Below are 15,484 nucleotides of genomic sequence, written 5' to 3' on the forward strand. Positions count from 1 at the left end.
GAGACATTCAGAGTGTCTCTGAGGGACATTCAAGATCTGAAAGGCCACCCAGGCTCATTGAAGGGTATCTAGAATCACATGGTATGCCTAGGGACATGAAGAGTCATCCAAGAACATGTAAGATCATCTAAGGCCACCCTGGTAGAACAAGTCATTACACACAGACATACAGGGCAACTAAGGGCCATCCACAGCTATCCACTGCCACTCACAACCACTCAGGATGAAACAGGACCATCCAGGCTCACTTAAGGTCATCTAGGGTGGCCCTGGGTTCACTGAACAATCCAACCCAGAGTTATCCAGCACCACGAGGCCATGCAAAACCATCAGAATCATTCACTGCCACCCGTGGCCACCCAGGATCATCTAAGGGCACCCAGAGATACAAAACACCAACAAATGTCAACAAAGGCCACCCCAAACCACTCAGCATCACCCAGAAACCTTCTGGGCCACCTATGATAATAGGGTTATCAAAGGCCATCCAGGGGCACACAGGAATACTCAGTGATTTCCAGAGCCATGCAGGGACAGCGAGAGCCATCCAGAGTTACCAGTAGTCACTAAGGGACAACTCGATTCCTCCATGGCCACCCACAGCCACCCAGGCTCATCTAGGACAACTAAGACCATCCAGAACCACCAGGGCTCATCCAGGGCCACCCAGAGCCATCCAGGGCCATTCATGGCCACCCATAGCTACTCAAGACTACCCAGGGCAAACAAGGTCATATGAGTTCATTCATAGCTACCTAGGGCCACCCAAGGGCACCCAGGGCCATGCATGACCATTCTAGGTGCCTCTTCTCTAAACATGAAAGTCTAGTGTTCTTGCGCTGATTTGTTTATCTCCTCGATGAGCACAGCCCTGTGCTGGCTGCACAGATTCCCAGTCATTAGCTGACTTTCTGTGGTTTTCGATTCCCTCAATCCCAGGTTAGGAGACAGGTGACCAGGATCCGACCGAGATTCTACCCACAGGGGCCACATGGCACATCCTCCAGTGGCCTCAGCTCAGCCCTCCACACGGATGAGTTTCCAAAACTGGACAAAAGCCAACATGAGCTGCTAGAGCAGCGGTTCTCAACCTTCCTAATGCAGGGACCCTTTAATATAGTTCCTCATGTTGTGGTAACTTCCAACCATAAAATTATTTTCGTTGCTACTTCATAACTGTAATTTTGCTACTGTTATGAATCGTAATGTAAATATCTGATATGCAGGATGTATTTAGGCGACCCCTATGAAAGGGTCATTTGACCCCCAAAGGGGTCATGACCCACAGGTTGAGAACTGCTGTGCTAGAGTGTGACAGTGAGGCTGGGACTCCGAGTGAGTTACCGAGGTGCACCGTGTCTGCCGACTTCTCCTCCGGGTTCTGATACTGCTGGACCAAATGCACCCATCCGTGGTCTCAGCTTCTCTAGAATGGGATGCTGACAGTCATACTTCCTGTATCGACCCCAATTCATTAGGATTTAGCAGCGCTTTGAAATCCTTGGATACTATTTATTGACATTTTATAAGCAGCAATATAACAAATCACTTCAGCAGCTTTCTTGGAGAAAACTTTTTGTGGCAGGAAAAAGCTGAACATCAGCTTCCACCTGCTGGCCTCCACCCCTGTGGGGCCACCGTCCTTTTCGCCTTCTGCAGGCCCTCACCCGTGGGTGCTCCAGAAAGAAGCAGATTTACTTTGACTCAGTGCTAGACTACCGGAAGCTGATCCACCCTGGCTGCTTGACGCAGTCGCTGCAGGGAAGAAACATTTGCACAGCTTATGTTTTAAGGGACCTGGCGTATATGGCATACTGTTCTTAATATGTTTGCTCCCCCTCTTAACGCTCCCCGAGAAAGGTTGTTTCCCCAGGTGAGGATTTTTATCATTAAAACCCCTTAACTAAGTGCCAGAAGGGTAGTTAATCACTTTAACTACGAACAATCAGGCTTAAGCTACATAATCTGTACATAGAATAACCTCCTTCAGTTACTTCCTTGTAGCTTAATAGAACAATAGAGTAACTTTGGAATGGAGATAAGAAACGCCCTAATCTTTGGAATAGAATGGATAGGATTAAGATCAAATAGGATAAATACAAATGTAAGAGGACAATAGAGGAACCTGGCTAAGAGGAACCTTGCCTGACGATGACCTGAACGCTGCCTCTGTGTCATTCCTTCTTCGCCGACTCCGTCCACACCTTGGGGAACCCCTGGACCCGCTGGGGCTGGACTCCAGCACTAGACTCCCCAGAGGAGGTGGGAGCACAGAGCTGTGTCCTGTAAGAAACTATGACAGACAGACTTCGGACTGGAAGGACGTGCTTCTTGGAAACCCAGAGATATGAACTGATCCCACTACAATCTGCGTCACAGCTGGAGGCATCCTTCTTCAGCACTTCCCCAGATGGTCACTGGGGATAGACACGCTTAATTTCCAACTGGGCGCTTGAATGCTCTATAAATACTGACCACAGCGAAAGCTCATTGCCATGCTCGGCCGTGTGACATGTCAGTGCTGCCCAGCAGAGAACACGATTAACTCATTTGTGTCTTGTCTGTTAGCCTGGGTTCGCTGCCCTCGGTGGCGCCGGCATTGGGCCAGTACAAGGCGCGGAAATGTCCAGGCTGACACCTGCAACTCTCAGTCATAGGTGCCCGGGGTCTTTAGGTACCTGCACATTTCTCCTCGGGGGAATCAAGGATGGTGCCGGAGGCAAGTCTCAGGCAACTCATTTGAGCTTTGACTTCTGTGTGCAAACTGCACAAGGGAACACCCAGCACCTGGCACTTGAACCCAGAGCTGTCCGAATCTCGCTCTGAAGTTCCACTTGAGGGTGGGCATGAATCATTTTGGCCTCGGAAAATAATGCTAATGTTTTAAGATTCACCCAGCAGCCCATTAAGCAGGAATAACACACGGTGCCTGGAGGAGCTGTCACGCCCGGCCGGTCTCAGCATTTCCGCTGTGGGAGGGCGATTCCCCCATGGAGACGGACTGCAGCAGCTGTGCCATGTCCTCACTCCCGCAGCTGATCAGTCTCTATCTGAGCACACACCCCGACCCACCCATGCGGCATCCTGGGAGGGACAATAGGGCTTCTATTTTCTTCAGAACATCAACTTTTCAAGAAACTCTAAGAAAATCCAAATCCTGGTCTTTTAATAGCCATTTTCCTAATGAACCCAGCTGTCTGCACCAAGTACCTTCTCCGGTCTCTTTGAGGAAATACCCCTGAATCCTGCGCCATCAGCTCCTGTTGGCCCCACGGGAAGTCAGACAGGATTCCATCCCACCCTGCCCGACTAGGTGACAGGGGCCAGTTACTCAAGCCCCCTAATCTCAGTGCCTACATCTCCAAGACACACAAGACAGCGCGTCCCCTCCCCAGGGCTCTCATGAGGATGGAGCGAGGGAACCGGGGAGGGTTAGTCACCGGGACTCAGCATGATGTATGTTTGCTTCATGGTGCCATGGCGTCTCAGTAGCAGCCTGGAAGGCTCAGTGAATAACTAGACAGTTAGATAGATTATGGATAAATGATAGATAATAGGTGCTATGATAGATAGGTAGGTAGATAGTCGAGCTGCTAAATTACTAAAGTCAGGTAGATTGAGGCATGAGAAAATAATTCTGTTGTTTTAAGTAGCCTGGGAGCTTAAACCTTTGAACATCCAGTCCTGCATCAATGCCTGGATATACATCAAACCTCCCAATAACCCTGATTACCCCCGAAGGACTAGGGATAGGTGTCCAGGCCGTCTGACATCCACTATCCAGACCACTGGTCATCCAGAGGATTCCCAGCTCAGACCAACCTGGGGACTAAGAATGCAGGACTGATTCTTCTCAGTTGTACTTTTTAATACAAGAACCTCAGTTTTTCTTTCTTCTTCAGAACACTCTAGCTATTGCCTAGTTGTGTTTCCAATTTGTAAGCCCTATGACTCTTGAATACATCTTTATCATTTATTTCTAGCCAGAGCCTCCTGATTTTATTTATGTTCAGATGACATTTCATAGATAGATAGACAGGTGTTATACATAGATGATAAATAGGTAGGTAGGTAGATGATAGATGGTTGAGAGATAGATGAATGATATATGAATGATACGTAGATAAATGGACAAATAGATAGATTATAGCTAGATATGCAAATAGATTGATGGATGGATACATAGATTATAGCTAGGTAGCTGACATATGGACAGATAGAGGTTTGATCTTAGGACCAAAATTCAAATGGTGTGTTCACATGCGTAGACATTTAGCAAAGCACTACGGACTGCACACGACTTGCATGGATTTGCTTTGAAAGCTCTAGAGCCGCAGCCTGGTCTGTGCCACGCCAGGTGCGAGGACGTGTGCCTACCATTACCTTTGAGTACAGGGCAGATCTTCCAGACGCCGGCAGCTCCCTCCCTGTTGAACTGCCCGAGGGCCAGCTCCATGTAGAAGAGCGGCATCCCCGCAATGACCATGAAGAGCAGGTAGGGGACCAGGAAGGCGCCTGTGGGACAGGACAGCATGGTCACTGAGGGCCTCAGGGCTCAGCCATCTCCACCAACTACACCCGTCTTGGCCCTGACCACAGTCCCTGTCCCTGTTTGTCCTGAAGCTCCCTGCCTGGCCACCTTCCAAGGGAAGCCACAGGCTGGGTGGGTGAGTGTCCTCCATCCATGCCTAGCCCGCTGTCATCAGTGCTCCGAACCCCTCTAAAGCTCTCAAAGTAAGCGCGCCCCTACTGAACCCCCAGTGTCCCAGGTTATGGAGTCAACCCCCAAGAGCACAGAGATGAGGCCCTGCCCACACTGTGGCTCCTTCCCCATCTTTGGTCCCTCTTGCTCCTCTGTGGAATGTCTAACCCTCTTGAGTTGTGACTCTTCTGGGATCTGTGGGCCACCTCATTTGAAACCCGCCTCGACCGGAGGCTGCAGCCCCTCCAGGGAGGTGCTTGTTCCTCTTGGAGCTGCATCCTGCCTCGAGAACAAAGTCCAGGGCCCCAGGCTCTGCTTCCTAAAGGCCTGCCTCAAACGAGAGGTGGCTTTGCCAGGGCCCTCTTCCTGGGACGGGGAGGGAGGCAGGGAGACCCTGCAGCTCTGTCTGTCCTTGGGCAAGTTAATGCACTGCTGAGGCCTCGGTCTTCTCCCCTCGACCTGGGAAGAGTAATGCCAACCTACCCACGGGCATGCTGGAGGGCCATCCTGGGACCGTCTTCCCAGCCCTTCCTCTGTGCGGGGTGGTGTGGCCAGGGACTCAGATAGGCCATTAGGGAAATAGAGCGCCAGGAGGGTGGGCATGACCTCCAACTTAACTGGTTTCTCAACTTGAATTTTTGGGGTGATCCTGCCCTGTACCTTAGTTTTCTGCCTGGAGTCCAAAGACAGTTATGGTTCTAGGATTGGTTGAGTTCAGGAAGAAGTGGGAGCAGGGGTAGGGGAAGGGCAGGGCATCTTCCACCACTCCAAGCTCAAGGGCCTCACTCCGTAAGACTGTGTTCAGTCACCCTTCTGTGGCCTTTTCTTTCCAAAGTGAAAAGCACCTTTGGAAAAAGAAGGCAGGATGACAGTGCCTCCAATGGCTAACTCCTGCTTCCTCTCTCCTGGCCTCAGTATCCTCAACTATGAAGACCTGACATGGAGTGAGATTGCTCTGGACTCTGTTTCTATGTCTCTGTGACATACAGCTAGGGAGTCTGTGCCCGGCTAATGCTAAGTTACAACCCAGTGCCATGTTGCCAGAGTGCGCCCGTTGCCTAGGACTCCAGTCGAGCCGGAGAGCACAGAGAGGACGGGCGGGCAGGGACTCACCCCCGCCGTTTTTGTAGCACAGGTAGGGAAACCGCCAGACGTTGGCCAGGTCCACTGCGAAGCCAATCACCGAGAGGAGGAAGTCTATCTTCTTGCTCCAGGTCTCCCGTTCCTGGGGCTCCACCGGGGTCTGTGGGGAGTTGACGAGGGTGGAGTTGGTGAGCTGCACCCCATTCTGTTCCTTGACCAGGACAAGTTCCACCGCCTTCGGGCACAGGGCGTTGGGCTCCTTAGCCGGGGCCACCACGGAAGGCATCAGTCCCACTGGGCATTTGCTTCTACTCATGGGCAGACTGGATGGAATCTAGGATTCTGTGCTTCCTCCCTCTTGGTCTTCAGCCAGCATGAAAAATAAACACACATCGGAATGCAATGAGTTAGTAGCCAGAACTGCAGATGTACCCAGTGGCCAGAGCAGAGGTCCAAGGCATTTATAATCATTTCTTTGGGGCAGAACAAATACATTCCAAGCAGCCAGGGGTGAGGACGACAGGAGATGAGTTATTGCTCCTGGGGGCTGGGGGAGATGAGCTGTGGGAACCTCAGGACAGACATCTGCTCTGCCCCCTTCCCTGGCTTTCCTCTCTAGTCCAATGGAAGTGCAGGGCTTGTGTAATCTCTAACTTTGCTTTTAACAATAATATAAGTGGTTGCCCCTGCCATACCCCATATTGCAGGGAGAGATTTACAGTCTTTAAATAGCATTCAATAGTAAGACTTTACAAGAGTGCACACCTATTCTTTCCATCATAGCAAAATCACCCACAGCAATGAAAAGCTGCAATAATGATTATAACAGTTTCTCCAAGGAATGCCTACATGACCCATGTACACCTGTGGCCCGGCGGCTCGCCGGCCCCACCTGGAAGAGACCGCATCATGTCAGCATTCACCTGAGGGACCATGAGCTCCTACACTTAGCAACTTTACCAGGGAGCTCCTTTCCAAGCCCTGGACAATGCCGTCGGGGGAACAGAAGAAATTCCACGGGGACAGCTGGGAGCAAGCTGGGCCCTTGGGGCCAAGAGCGGCTTCAACTTTAACTTCTGGCATTTGGATCCTGCAACAGCTCACGCACAGGTGCACGCACATCTGCTCGCTCACACGCGCACGCACACCGTGGTTGAAGCAGAAGCATAACAGGATGGAGTTTAATGGGAGTGTTTTCCACTGTCTCCACGTTTGAACAAGAGCTCACAACTTACGGTCTGTATGCACCACTCCTCTGTGGCCCCGTCCCCTCTGGTGACAAACCCAACAGCGCATTCCTGAGAGTAGGAAACATGGCCAAGGGGCTGCGTCTGCTGGGAGGCAGGTGAGATTGGCCTGCCGTGCGGTGCAGGTGGAGGGGCTGGAGCTGTAGAGGTGGCAAATTCCCGCCTTTTTGCTCTGACAAGGGCCCTTGCAGTCCAGTCTGGCCACCTGCCAGGGAAGCCCGCACCCAGCACTTGGGGTGAGCTGACCCACTCCTGGAGCAGTGGCCTCAGAGTCAGGTCTGCGTCAGGAAAGCAAAATGTGGTCTCGCAGAGGAGCACAGCTGGCTCATACATGGCTGTGGTTCGTTGGTCTGTCCCTGGCTGCGCCTGTAATTAGCCTGGAAGCACAGCTCCGAGCCCCTCCTCTCACCTTCAAAATCAAAGACAAAACCCTGCACGATGGAGCATTGGCTGCAATATCACCCGGATCGGATCCGGGGCGCTCCGCCCAGTCCCATTCGCCCAGGACCGCGTCTGGTTCAACAGGCAGGAGTCGGTCACAAACAGCTGGCGCCCTGGTGCCGGCGCCTCAGGGAAGCCGCCCCTTCCCGCTATCCCAGGAGCTGGCGCATCCCTGGAGCCGGGCGCGGCCGGGGAACCGGGCGCTCACCATGCAGGGCCAGGGCCAGGGGTCACGGGGCGCGCATCAGCCCGCAGGCCCCCTGGTGCACTCACCTCTCAGCCACCGATCGCCTTAAAGTCTCCAGAGGCACTGCCTGTCGGAGCGCGCTGTGCACCCTGGCTATGAGCCACTTTTGGAGACGCTGTCGTCTGAGGAACGCGGCGCCTCCTGACGGTGCCCGTCCCAGCCCTGTCCTCCTCGGCTGTAACCTTGGGGTCCAGGGAGCGAACGACGAGCCCGAGGATGCGCGGGGTCGCCCGTGTGGGAAGTCACCTCGGAGTGCCCGGGCCTTACCTGCCCTCCCGGCCTCGGCTCTGCTCTGGGGTCCTGCCGCCAGGCGCCCGCGGAAGCTCTGGCTCGGGTCCCGCTGCGCTGGGCGGTCTCAGCCTCCAGGCTCTTATCTTGTCGCCGCCCCGCCTCGCCCCGCCCGCTGTCGGGGGCGCACGCCGGCCAGGCTCCGTTTCCCCGCCGCCCTGGGTGGGCGGGGGACGAGCCCTGCCGCGCCCTCAACCCGCCCCTAGACAGTGGGCAGGAGCCGGTGCCCACAATCCCCGCCCGCAGAACACTCTGCCCCAGATCTTGCCTGTCCCGGAGCCTCAGATGCTTGGGGGCCGGGACACCTGTGGGTCCAGGCATGGCCGGCAGGGGGGGGGGTGGGGGTGGGGGAGGGGGTGGGGGTGGGGGTAGGGTGGTTGGGCCTGAGCCTGGCCAAGACTGTACTCTCCCTCCCCCCAGCCCTCAGTGGCCCAATCCCCACCTGATGCTACACTTCTCCCCAACACCCAGCTCCACAGACTCCTCTCCTGTGGGGGTCCCCTTCCGAGATCCAGCGCCCAGGGGACCTCTCCCATGGAGTCCAGGCAGGTGATGTCCTGTCTGCATGCCCAGCCTGGCTGCAGCGACCTCTGCCTTGCCCTGACCTGCAGCTGAGCGCCGGGGTCTCCCAGCCTGAAGGTACCAGGTACCAAGCTGCGGAGACCTGGTCCTTCTGTGGCCGCACTGCCTGGGCAGGCAGCATGGGGTGAGTAGCAGGAGGTCTTGGCGGTTTGTGCCTGCAGCTATCGATTGGCACCAAGGGGCTCGACTCCTGCTCTCGTTGCAAGCCGATTTCCCCCCGAAGGCCTGGTGGTCAGTGCTAGTTCCAGAACCGAACAGAGTCGGAACCTTCCTAGCCCAGATGCCCTCTGCAAGATTTCACATCAAGACGCAGAGGAATGGAGACCCCAGGCCACCAGGCCAGGTCCAGATCCCCCAGGTGTAGGATGGCTCCAAGGTGAGTGGTGGCCTCTGGTATGGCAGCTGGCTGGTGACCCAAGTTCCAGGCATTAACAGTCCAGGCGTGTGTCCTTTGATTGTCCCACTGTGCACTCACTGTAGGGGGACATCTACATTCCGTCTGGACTGCAAGTTGCTGCTCAGAACTGTCATGGAAACAGTGTCTCTTAGTCACACCCTGTCACATCCTCAGTACCATTTCCCCCACTTGTTCTCGGCTTTCACCTGGAAACCAGCATCACTGCCTTACCCACAGCCTCAAGCTGGTGACAAAACAGGGCTGGTACCCAGCCGCAGTGCCAGGAACTGCTCTGTCGGCTGATTAGAATCAAGGCGTTAGAACTCATAACTTGGTGTATCAGTCTTCTCCAGCTGCTATAACAAAAATGCCACAGACAGTGTGACTTATAAACAATGGACATTTCTTTGTCACAGTTCTGGGGGTTGGAAGTCCAAGAACAAGGCAGGGGCATACTCAGTCTCTGGTGAGGACCCACTGCCTGGCTCACAGGCATCTCCCTGCTGTAACCTCACAGGGCAGAGGGCCAGGGGCTCTCTGGGGCCTCGTTTATAAGGGCACTAGTTCCATCATGAGGACTCTACCTTCATGACCCAATCACCTCCCAAAAGCCCACCTCTTAGCACCATTGTATTGGGTGTTAGGACTCAACTTAAGGATTGGGGGTGATGTGCACAGTGCAGTCCATAGCACTCGGGGTTTCAGGAGATGGTGATGTGCCACCTTGTCTGTACACACCAGTGACCCTCACACAGTCTCTCTCCTCACACATGCTCATCAGCACAGGTTCCCTGGCACAGGAGTAATCAGTGATAGGGCCTTCATCAACAGTGTCCAGGAAATAAGTGGTGGCCATCAAGGAAACCATTGTCCTTTAACTAGTGGACACAGGGTAGAACTCATGAGTTCAGATATGTATTAAACACACAAACACAAAGAGAGAACAAAAAACATCAGGCAGGAATGCAAGCCAGGCAGGGGTGCAACTGTGTGTCTCCAAGTGTCCCTAGTCCTATTGGATCAGGGCCCACACTGATGCCCTCATTTTAACTTGGTCACTTCTGTAAATACCTCCAAATGAGGCCACATTCTGAGGTCCTGGGCTAGGATTTCAGCATATGAATGGGGGTTGGGGCACAATTCAAACCACTCTAAAGAGGAACCTTAGCAGGCCTGCTCTGGAGGGAGCAGCTCAGAACATGACATGCCCCAAACCATGCTCTGTTGCTTGGCAGCCCCTGCCTCAGTGAAGGAAAGCCACCAGCAGACCAGGCATCCCCCTGGTTGGTGCTCTTCTGTGAGCAAGAGGCCAGCTGCTGTCTTGCTCTTGGAGTCCAGTGCAACCCTGACTGCCACGTCCAGTGCATCTTAGGGCCGTCCTGTCGGTGGCTGGGCTCTACAACACTGCATCCCCCGCCACACGGCAGCTGGAGGCCCGAAGCTGCATTTCCCAAATGCCCTGGCCAGCAGGGCTCAGGTCAGGGTCTGCCACTAGTGGGCGCACCTGCTGCGTCTGAGGGGGAGGAGGCCCAGGCAGCCGGATTGGGTTCCCTGCGGCTCCTCAGCGTTGGGTACCGACACCCCTCCCACCTTTGTCCGTCCAAACCATATAACAATTTTTAACTGAATTCTCTGCATGAAATCCCTCTCTGTTTATAATTTGTACAGTGGCTGGTGTTCCTTAGTCAGCTTGGGCTGCTGTAACCGAACGCCCCAGGCTGGGCAGCTCAAACAACAGACGTTTATTTCTCTCAGTCTGGAGGCTGGAAGTCCAAGAGAGTGCTGGCACGGTGGGGTTCTGGTGAAGACCCTGGGGCTGTGTCCTCACACGGGGGGGGGGGGGGGGAGGGTTGGTGGGAGGAAAGGTGAGAAAAATGGGGAGTAGGGGAAGAGAGGGAGCCAGTACACCTCTGATCTCTCCTTATAAGGGCACTGATCCCATGGGGAAGGGGCACTCTCTTGACCTCTAAATGGAGTCACCTCCCCAAGCTCCACCTCCTAATACATCCTCCTTCGGAGGGACCCTGGGGGGAGCACAAACACTCAATGCACAGCAGTCCCAGACCATAATGTTTCTATTATTAAAACTGAGCTATAGTGTCCTAGGACTTCATTCTCTTACTTGGAAATCTTTTTGTTTTCTCTTGAGTTAATAACTGCCTGTTTTTCCATTGGTTAATTTTCCATGTTCCAATCACCCATTCATCTCCAAACTCTCAACAGAAGTATATATCTCCTCTGGATGCACTACAGCCCAGGCGGCACTCTGCTCGCTTTTATTGTTGTTATTTGAGCCTCTGCCTCCCCACTCCAATGTGAACAGCTCGCCCTCCAATCTTGCTGCCCAGATGGTGTCCTTGTGTCTCCCATCCCGCACCACTGGGACTCGCTCAAACGCTTTCCTTCCTCCTGCTGGTTTCTGGGACCCATGCGGGCTGCATTATATTTTGTTGTCTTGGCAGCACCAACACCACTTCTCAGATCTCTGCACCAACAACACTTCTCAGATCTCAGATCTTCTCAGATCTCAACACTTCTCAGTTCCCTCTTCTTTTGTGGGATTATTAGCCAAATCTCTGTTGTGCTATGTTAGTGATTGCTTTTGACCTTTGACCAGCATCGAACCCGGGACCCTTCAGTCCACAGGACTGAAGGGAGAGGCCGGGGGTTCTGTCTCCCAGAGCCCCTTCCCTGTGTGGTCCTCTATTAGGGTTTGCCTACGACAGTCACAGGGGGTTAGGAAGGTGAAGGAGGAGGGAAAGCCTTTACTCTCCGGAGGTTCCAAGTCCTGCGTGTTGGTGACTGACGTTCCTAACGGCCCCCTGGAGAGCTCTTCAGAAGCACTCACTCCGCCTGAGGCACTGGCTGGGCAGCCCTCAGCTCTAGGTTCAGCTGCTGGTTTTCTGACTGGAGAAAATCAGCGCAAACCCTGGTCTATGCCACAGCTGATGCAGACAACACCCACTTCCCCACCACCCCTGCCCACACACAGGTGTTTGGAAAGACCAGAAGAGAGGCTTTCCCTTAACGGACAGGGACAGCAGCACACCTTCACGGTCTTACCTCAGCACTGCGTCAACTACCCTGCTCCCTGCTGCCATTTCTCGTCCCAGAAACCTCTGTCATCCTGCCACGCCACCGAGGATCCCATCAGCCCACTGTGTGGACATGCTGCTGCACCAAGCTGGTGGGCAAGGAATACAAAATATCAAGATAATTGGTGAGACACCTGCTTGCTAAAGACTGAAAAAAAGGAAAGATAAAGGCCCAGGCTTGCCATTGGGAGGCTTCGGTGAGTGCACTGGTCTGTGACCCGTCCACATGGAAGGCAAGTTGCGTATCTGATGATCCCTCCCAAGAAAGGACATTTATCACATGCATTCGAAAAGAACGTGTGTTCTGCTGTTCTTGGGTGGACAATGGTATAACATCAAACAGGCCAGCTTAGCACATATTGTTTCCAGTCTTCTATGTCCTTACAAAGCTTTCATGCTTGTTCTCAGCTATTGGGAGAGGTGTTGGTATCTCCCAGTAGAAGAGTGTGGACTGGTCTCCTTGCGGTTTATCCTCCTGCTTCACCCTGTGGAAGCTGTTTCCAGGGGCACGCACACTGAGGATTGCATGTCCTCCTGGGGACCTGAATCCTTATCATGTAGTGATCTTGCTGGACCTGCTCACAACCTCTGCTCTGAAGTCAAATTTGCTGTTAAAACAGCCACTGCGTGTTTCTTTTGATTAGAGCGAGCACCCATTCTTTTCCTTTTAGCCGATTTGTGTTTTCATATGTAAACTGTGTTTCTTATGCGCATCATATAGTTGGGTCTTGCTTTTATATCCAAGCTGACAGTTTCTACTATTTGGGGTGGGGGAGTCGGTATTTAGACCATTTACATTTAATGTGAATATTGATGTGGTTGTGTTTAAATCTAAATTGACTATATGTTTTCTATTTTTCCAATGTGTTCTCTGTTCCCCTTTTCTCCTTTTCTGCTGTCTTTTGGATTGAGTTTTAAAATTTTTAGTTCCCTCCTCTTTTGTGGGATTATTAGTCAAATCTCTGTTGTGTTATGTTAGTGGTTGCTTTTGACCTTTGACCAGCATCGAACCCGGGACTCTTCAGTCCACAGGCCGATGCTCTATCCACTAAGCAAGACTGGCTAGGGCTCAATCTTCTTTTAAAGAGATTTAAATAATGCTTAGTCGATGTGGCTCAGTGGTTGAGAGTTGATGCACGAACCAGGAGATTACAGTTTGATTCATGGTCAGGGCATATGCCCTGGTTGTGGGCTTGATCCCCAGTAGGGGGCGTGCAGGAGGCAGCTGATTCTCTCTCATCATGGATGTTTCCATCTCTCCTTCGCCTTTCCTCTCTTGACATCAATAATTAATAAATAAAAAATAAAGAGATTTAAGTAATAAGAAAAAGTGCTTACATTTGCCCATGTGATTACCATTTCTGGTCCTCCGCATTCCTAGTGTAGGTCCAGATTCAAAGTGCTATGATTTTCTCTCTGCTTTAAGGACTTATTCCAACATTCCTTGTAGTGAGGGGCTGCCAGCGATGAGTTCTTGCAGCTTTTATATGTCCAAAGCAGCTTTATTTCTCTTTGGAAAAATATCTTTGCTGAGTAAAGAATTCTAGGTTGGCAGTTGTCTTTTTCTCTTCCTGTTTTGTAGACGTTGCTCCACTGTCTTCTAGTTGGTCTCATTCCTAATGAAAAACCTGCTTTTCTGAATATGTTTGTTCCTCGCATGAAATGTGTCTTTTCTCCTCTGGTTGGTTCTCTCTTTACCCTTTGTTTGAACATTGATGTGCCTGGTGTGGTTTCCATCATGGTCCCTGTGCTTGGAGTTCACTGAGCTCCTTGGATCTGTGGATTCACAGTTTGCATCAAGTTTGGAAAAGTGCTTCTCTAAATATTTTTTCCAGTTTGCCCCTTTCCTTGGAGAAAGTTCCACAGCTCACTGATGCTCGGTTCACACTTTCATCTTTTCTTTGTTCTGAATGGTTTGTACTGCTGTGCCTTCAAGTCCACTCAAGTCTCTTCTTGTGGCGTCAAACCCACCCCTACTCAGCCTGTGTATTTAGCATTTCAAACATTGTAGTTTTCATGCTGGAATTCATATTGATCCCATAAAAGACCTTGCATGTCTCTACTGAAGATATTCAATCTTGTCTCTCGCTGGCGATATTCAATCTTGTCTCTCGCTGGCTTTCTAAACAAGGTAATACAGTGACGTTGTATAACAAATGGACTTCACCCAATTCCATCATCAGAGTCATTTCTGGGTCTGTTTCTACTGATTACAGATCATTGTTTCCTGCCTTTGTTGTTGTTGTTAATGCATCCAGGGATTGGATGCCAGGGATTGTGACTTCTACTTTGCAGGGTGCTGGATAATTTTGCATTCCTGTGAATATCCTGGAACTTGGTTTGGGGCTGCAGGTGAGTTACTGATATACAGCCTGGCCATCCTTTCAGGTCTTGCTTTGGAGCTGTGTTCAGCTGGACCAGGGCAGTGTTTTGCCTATTTCCTCGCTACTGAGAAAAATACCCATCAGAGTTTCCCACTAGGAGGGAGGGTGGATCCAATCTCTGTTCCTCCATTTCGATTGGAAGCAAAATTTTGGATTCTTACACTTTTATTACATGTAAGAGAATTAATCAGAACCTAACCAGCTCTTGACAATATTAAATGGCAGAGATGGCCCTGTTGTCAGTACTGGGCCAGCCCGTGTGCATGGGTCCCATCACAGCCTGTTCCAATCAGAACGCAGGAGAGCTGAACACATAGAAGCGGACATTCCCATCCACCTGCAGCCACCACACCCACTTTCATGCCATTCAATGCCCACGGCTGTGGTGACCTTTCGTTTCGACTGCAAAGCTGTGTCCATCTCTGGATGTAAAATGTCCAGATCCTGTCTTTGCTTTATCCCTTTCCTTTACTTAAAACAATTAAATCAATTTAACCAATTTCAAAGGCAAGACTCATTTATTATGTTAAAAAGGGCCTACAAGCACAAAGAAGTAACAGCGGCTGCTGCGTGAATGTGGTCCCTGTGCATGTCCTCCTCCTGTCACGGGGCTCCTCACTTCTGTGAAGAAACCTCATCCCTGAGTGTTACCTGAGCCCTGAGCCAGTGGCCACACACCCTCGATGTTCTCATGTACAGTGTTTGGGATTGTAATACAGTGGGGCCTTGACTTACGAGTTTAATTTGTTCCGTGATGGAGCTCGTAACTCAAATTACTCGTATGTCAAATCAAAAAGTGAACGAGACATGTGATGCTGGGCTGATGTTGTGGCATTCACTGTGATGTTCGCTGCGCCAACTAGCGGTGGGGTATCTGAAGTTGGCTCGTAACCCGAATTTTAGCTCGCAACTGCTCGTATCTCGAAAAACTCGTTAGTCGGGACACTCCTAAGTCAAGGCCCCACTTAGCTCTGGACCTCAGTTACCGTCTTGGCTGTGAATGATTAGGATGCCTTCC

The 15,484-nt window shown here is 51.8% G+C and overlaps 1 protein-coding gene across 2 annotated transcripts in view; it reads right to left on the reverse strand.

Moving 5' to 3' along the window:
- SLC6A3 (solute carrier family 6 member 3) overlaps positions 1 to 7,877 on the reverse strand; it is a 32,132-nt gene extending 24,255 nt beyond the window's left edge. Inside the window, exons 1-3 of one of the 2 annotated variants that reach the window (XM_006081461.3) lie at positions 7,747 to 7,877; positions 5,816 to 6,148; positions 4,384 to 4,515 (exon numbers count right to left, since the gene is read on the reverse strand). In XM_006081461.3, coding sequence (XP_006081523.1) covers positions 4,384 to 4,515; positions 5,816 to 6,101 — 418 coding nt within the window. In that variant the 5' untranslated portion in view covers positions 6,102 to 6,148; positions 7,747 to 7,877. Of the gene's footprint in view, positions 1 to 4,383; positions 4,516 to 5,815; positions 6,149 to 7,746 lie in introns of those variants that run through there. The other variant, XM_023751939.1, reaches the window with a different exon arrangement.
- Positions 7,878 to 15,484: the final 7,607 nt, after the last annotated feature.

The sequence above is a fragment of the Myotis lucifugus genome, unplaced genomic scaffold, assembly GCF_000147115.1.
Source record: "Myotis lucifugus unplaced genomic scaffold, Myoluc2.0 scaffold_0, whole genome shotgun sequence".
In the NCBI taxonomy this organism is placed as follows: domain Eukaryota; kingdom Metazoa; phylum Chordata; class Mammalia; order Chiroptera; family Vespertilionidae; genus Myotis; species Myotis lucifugus.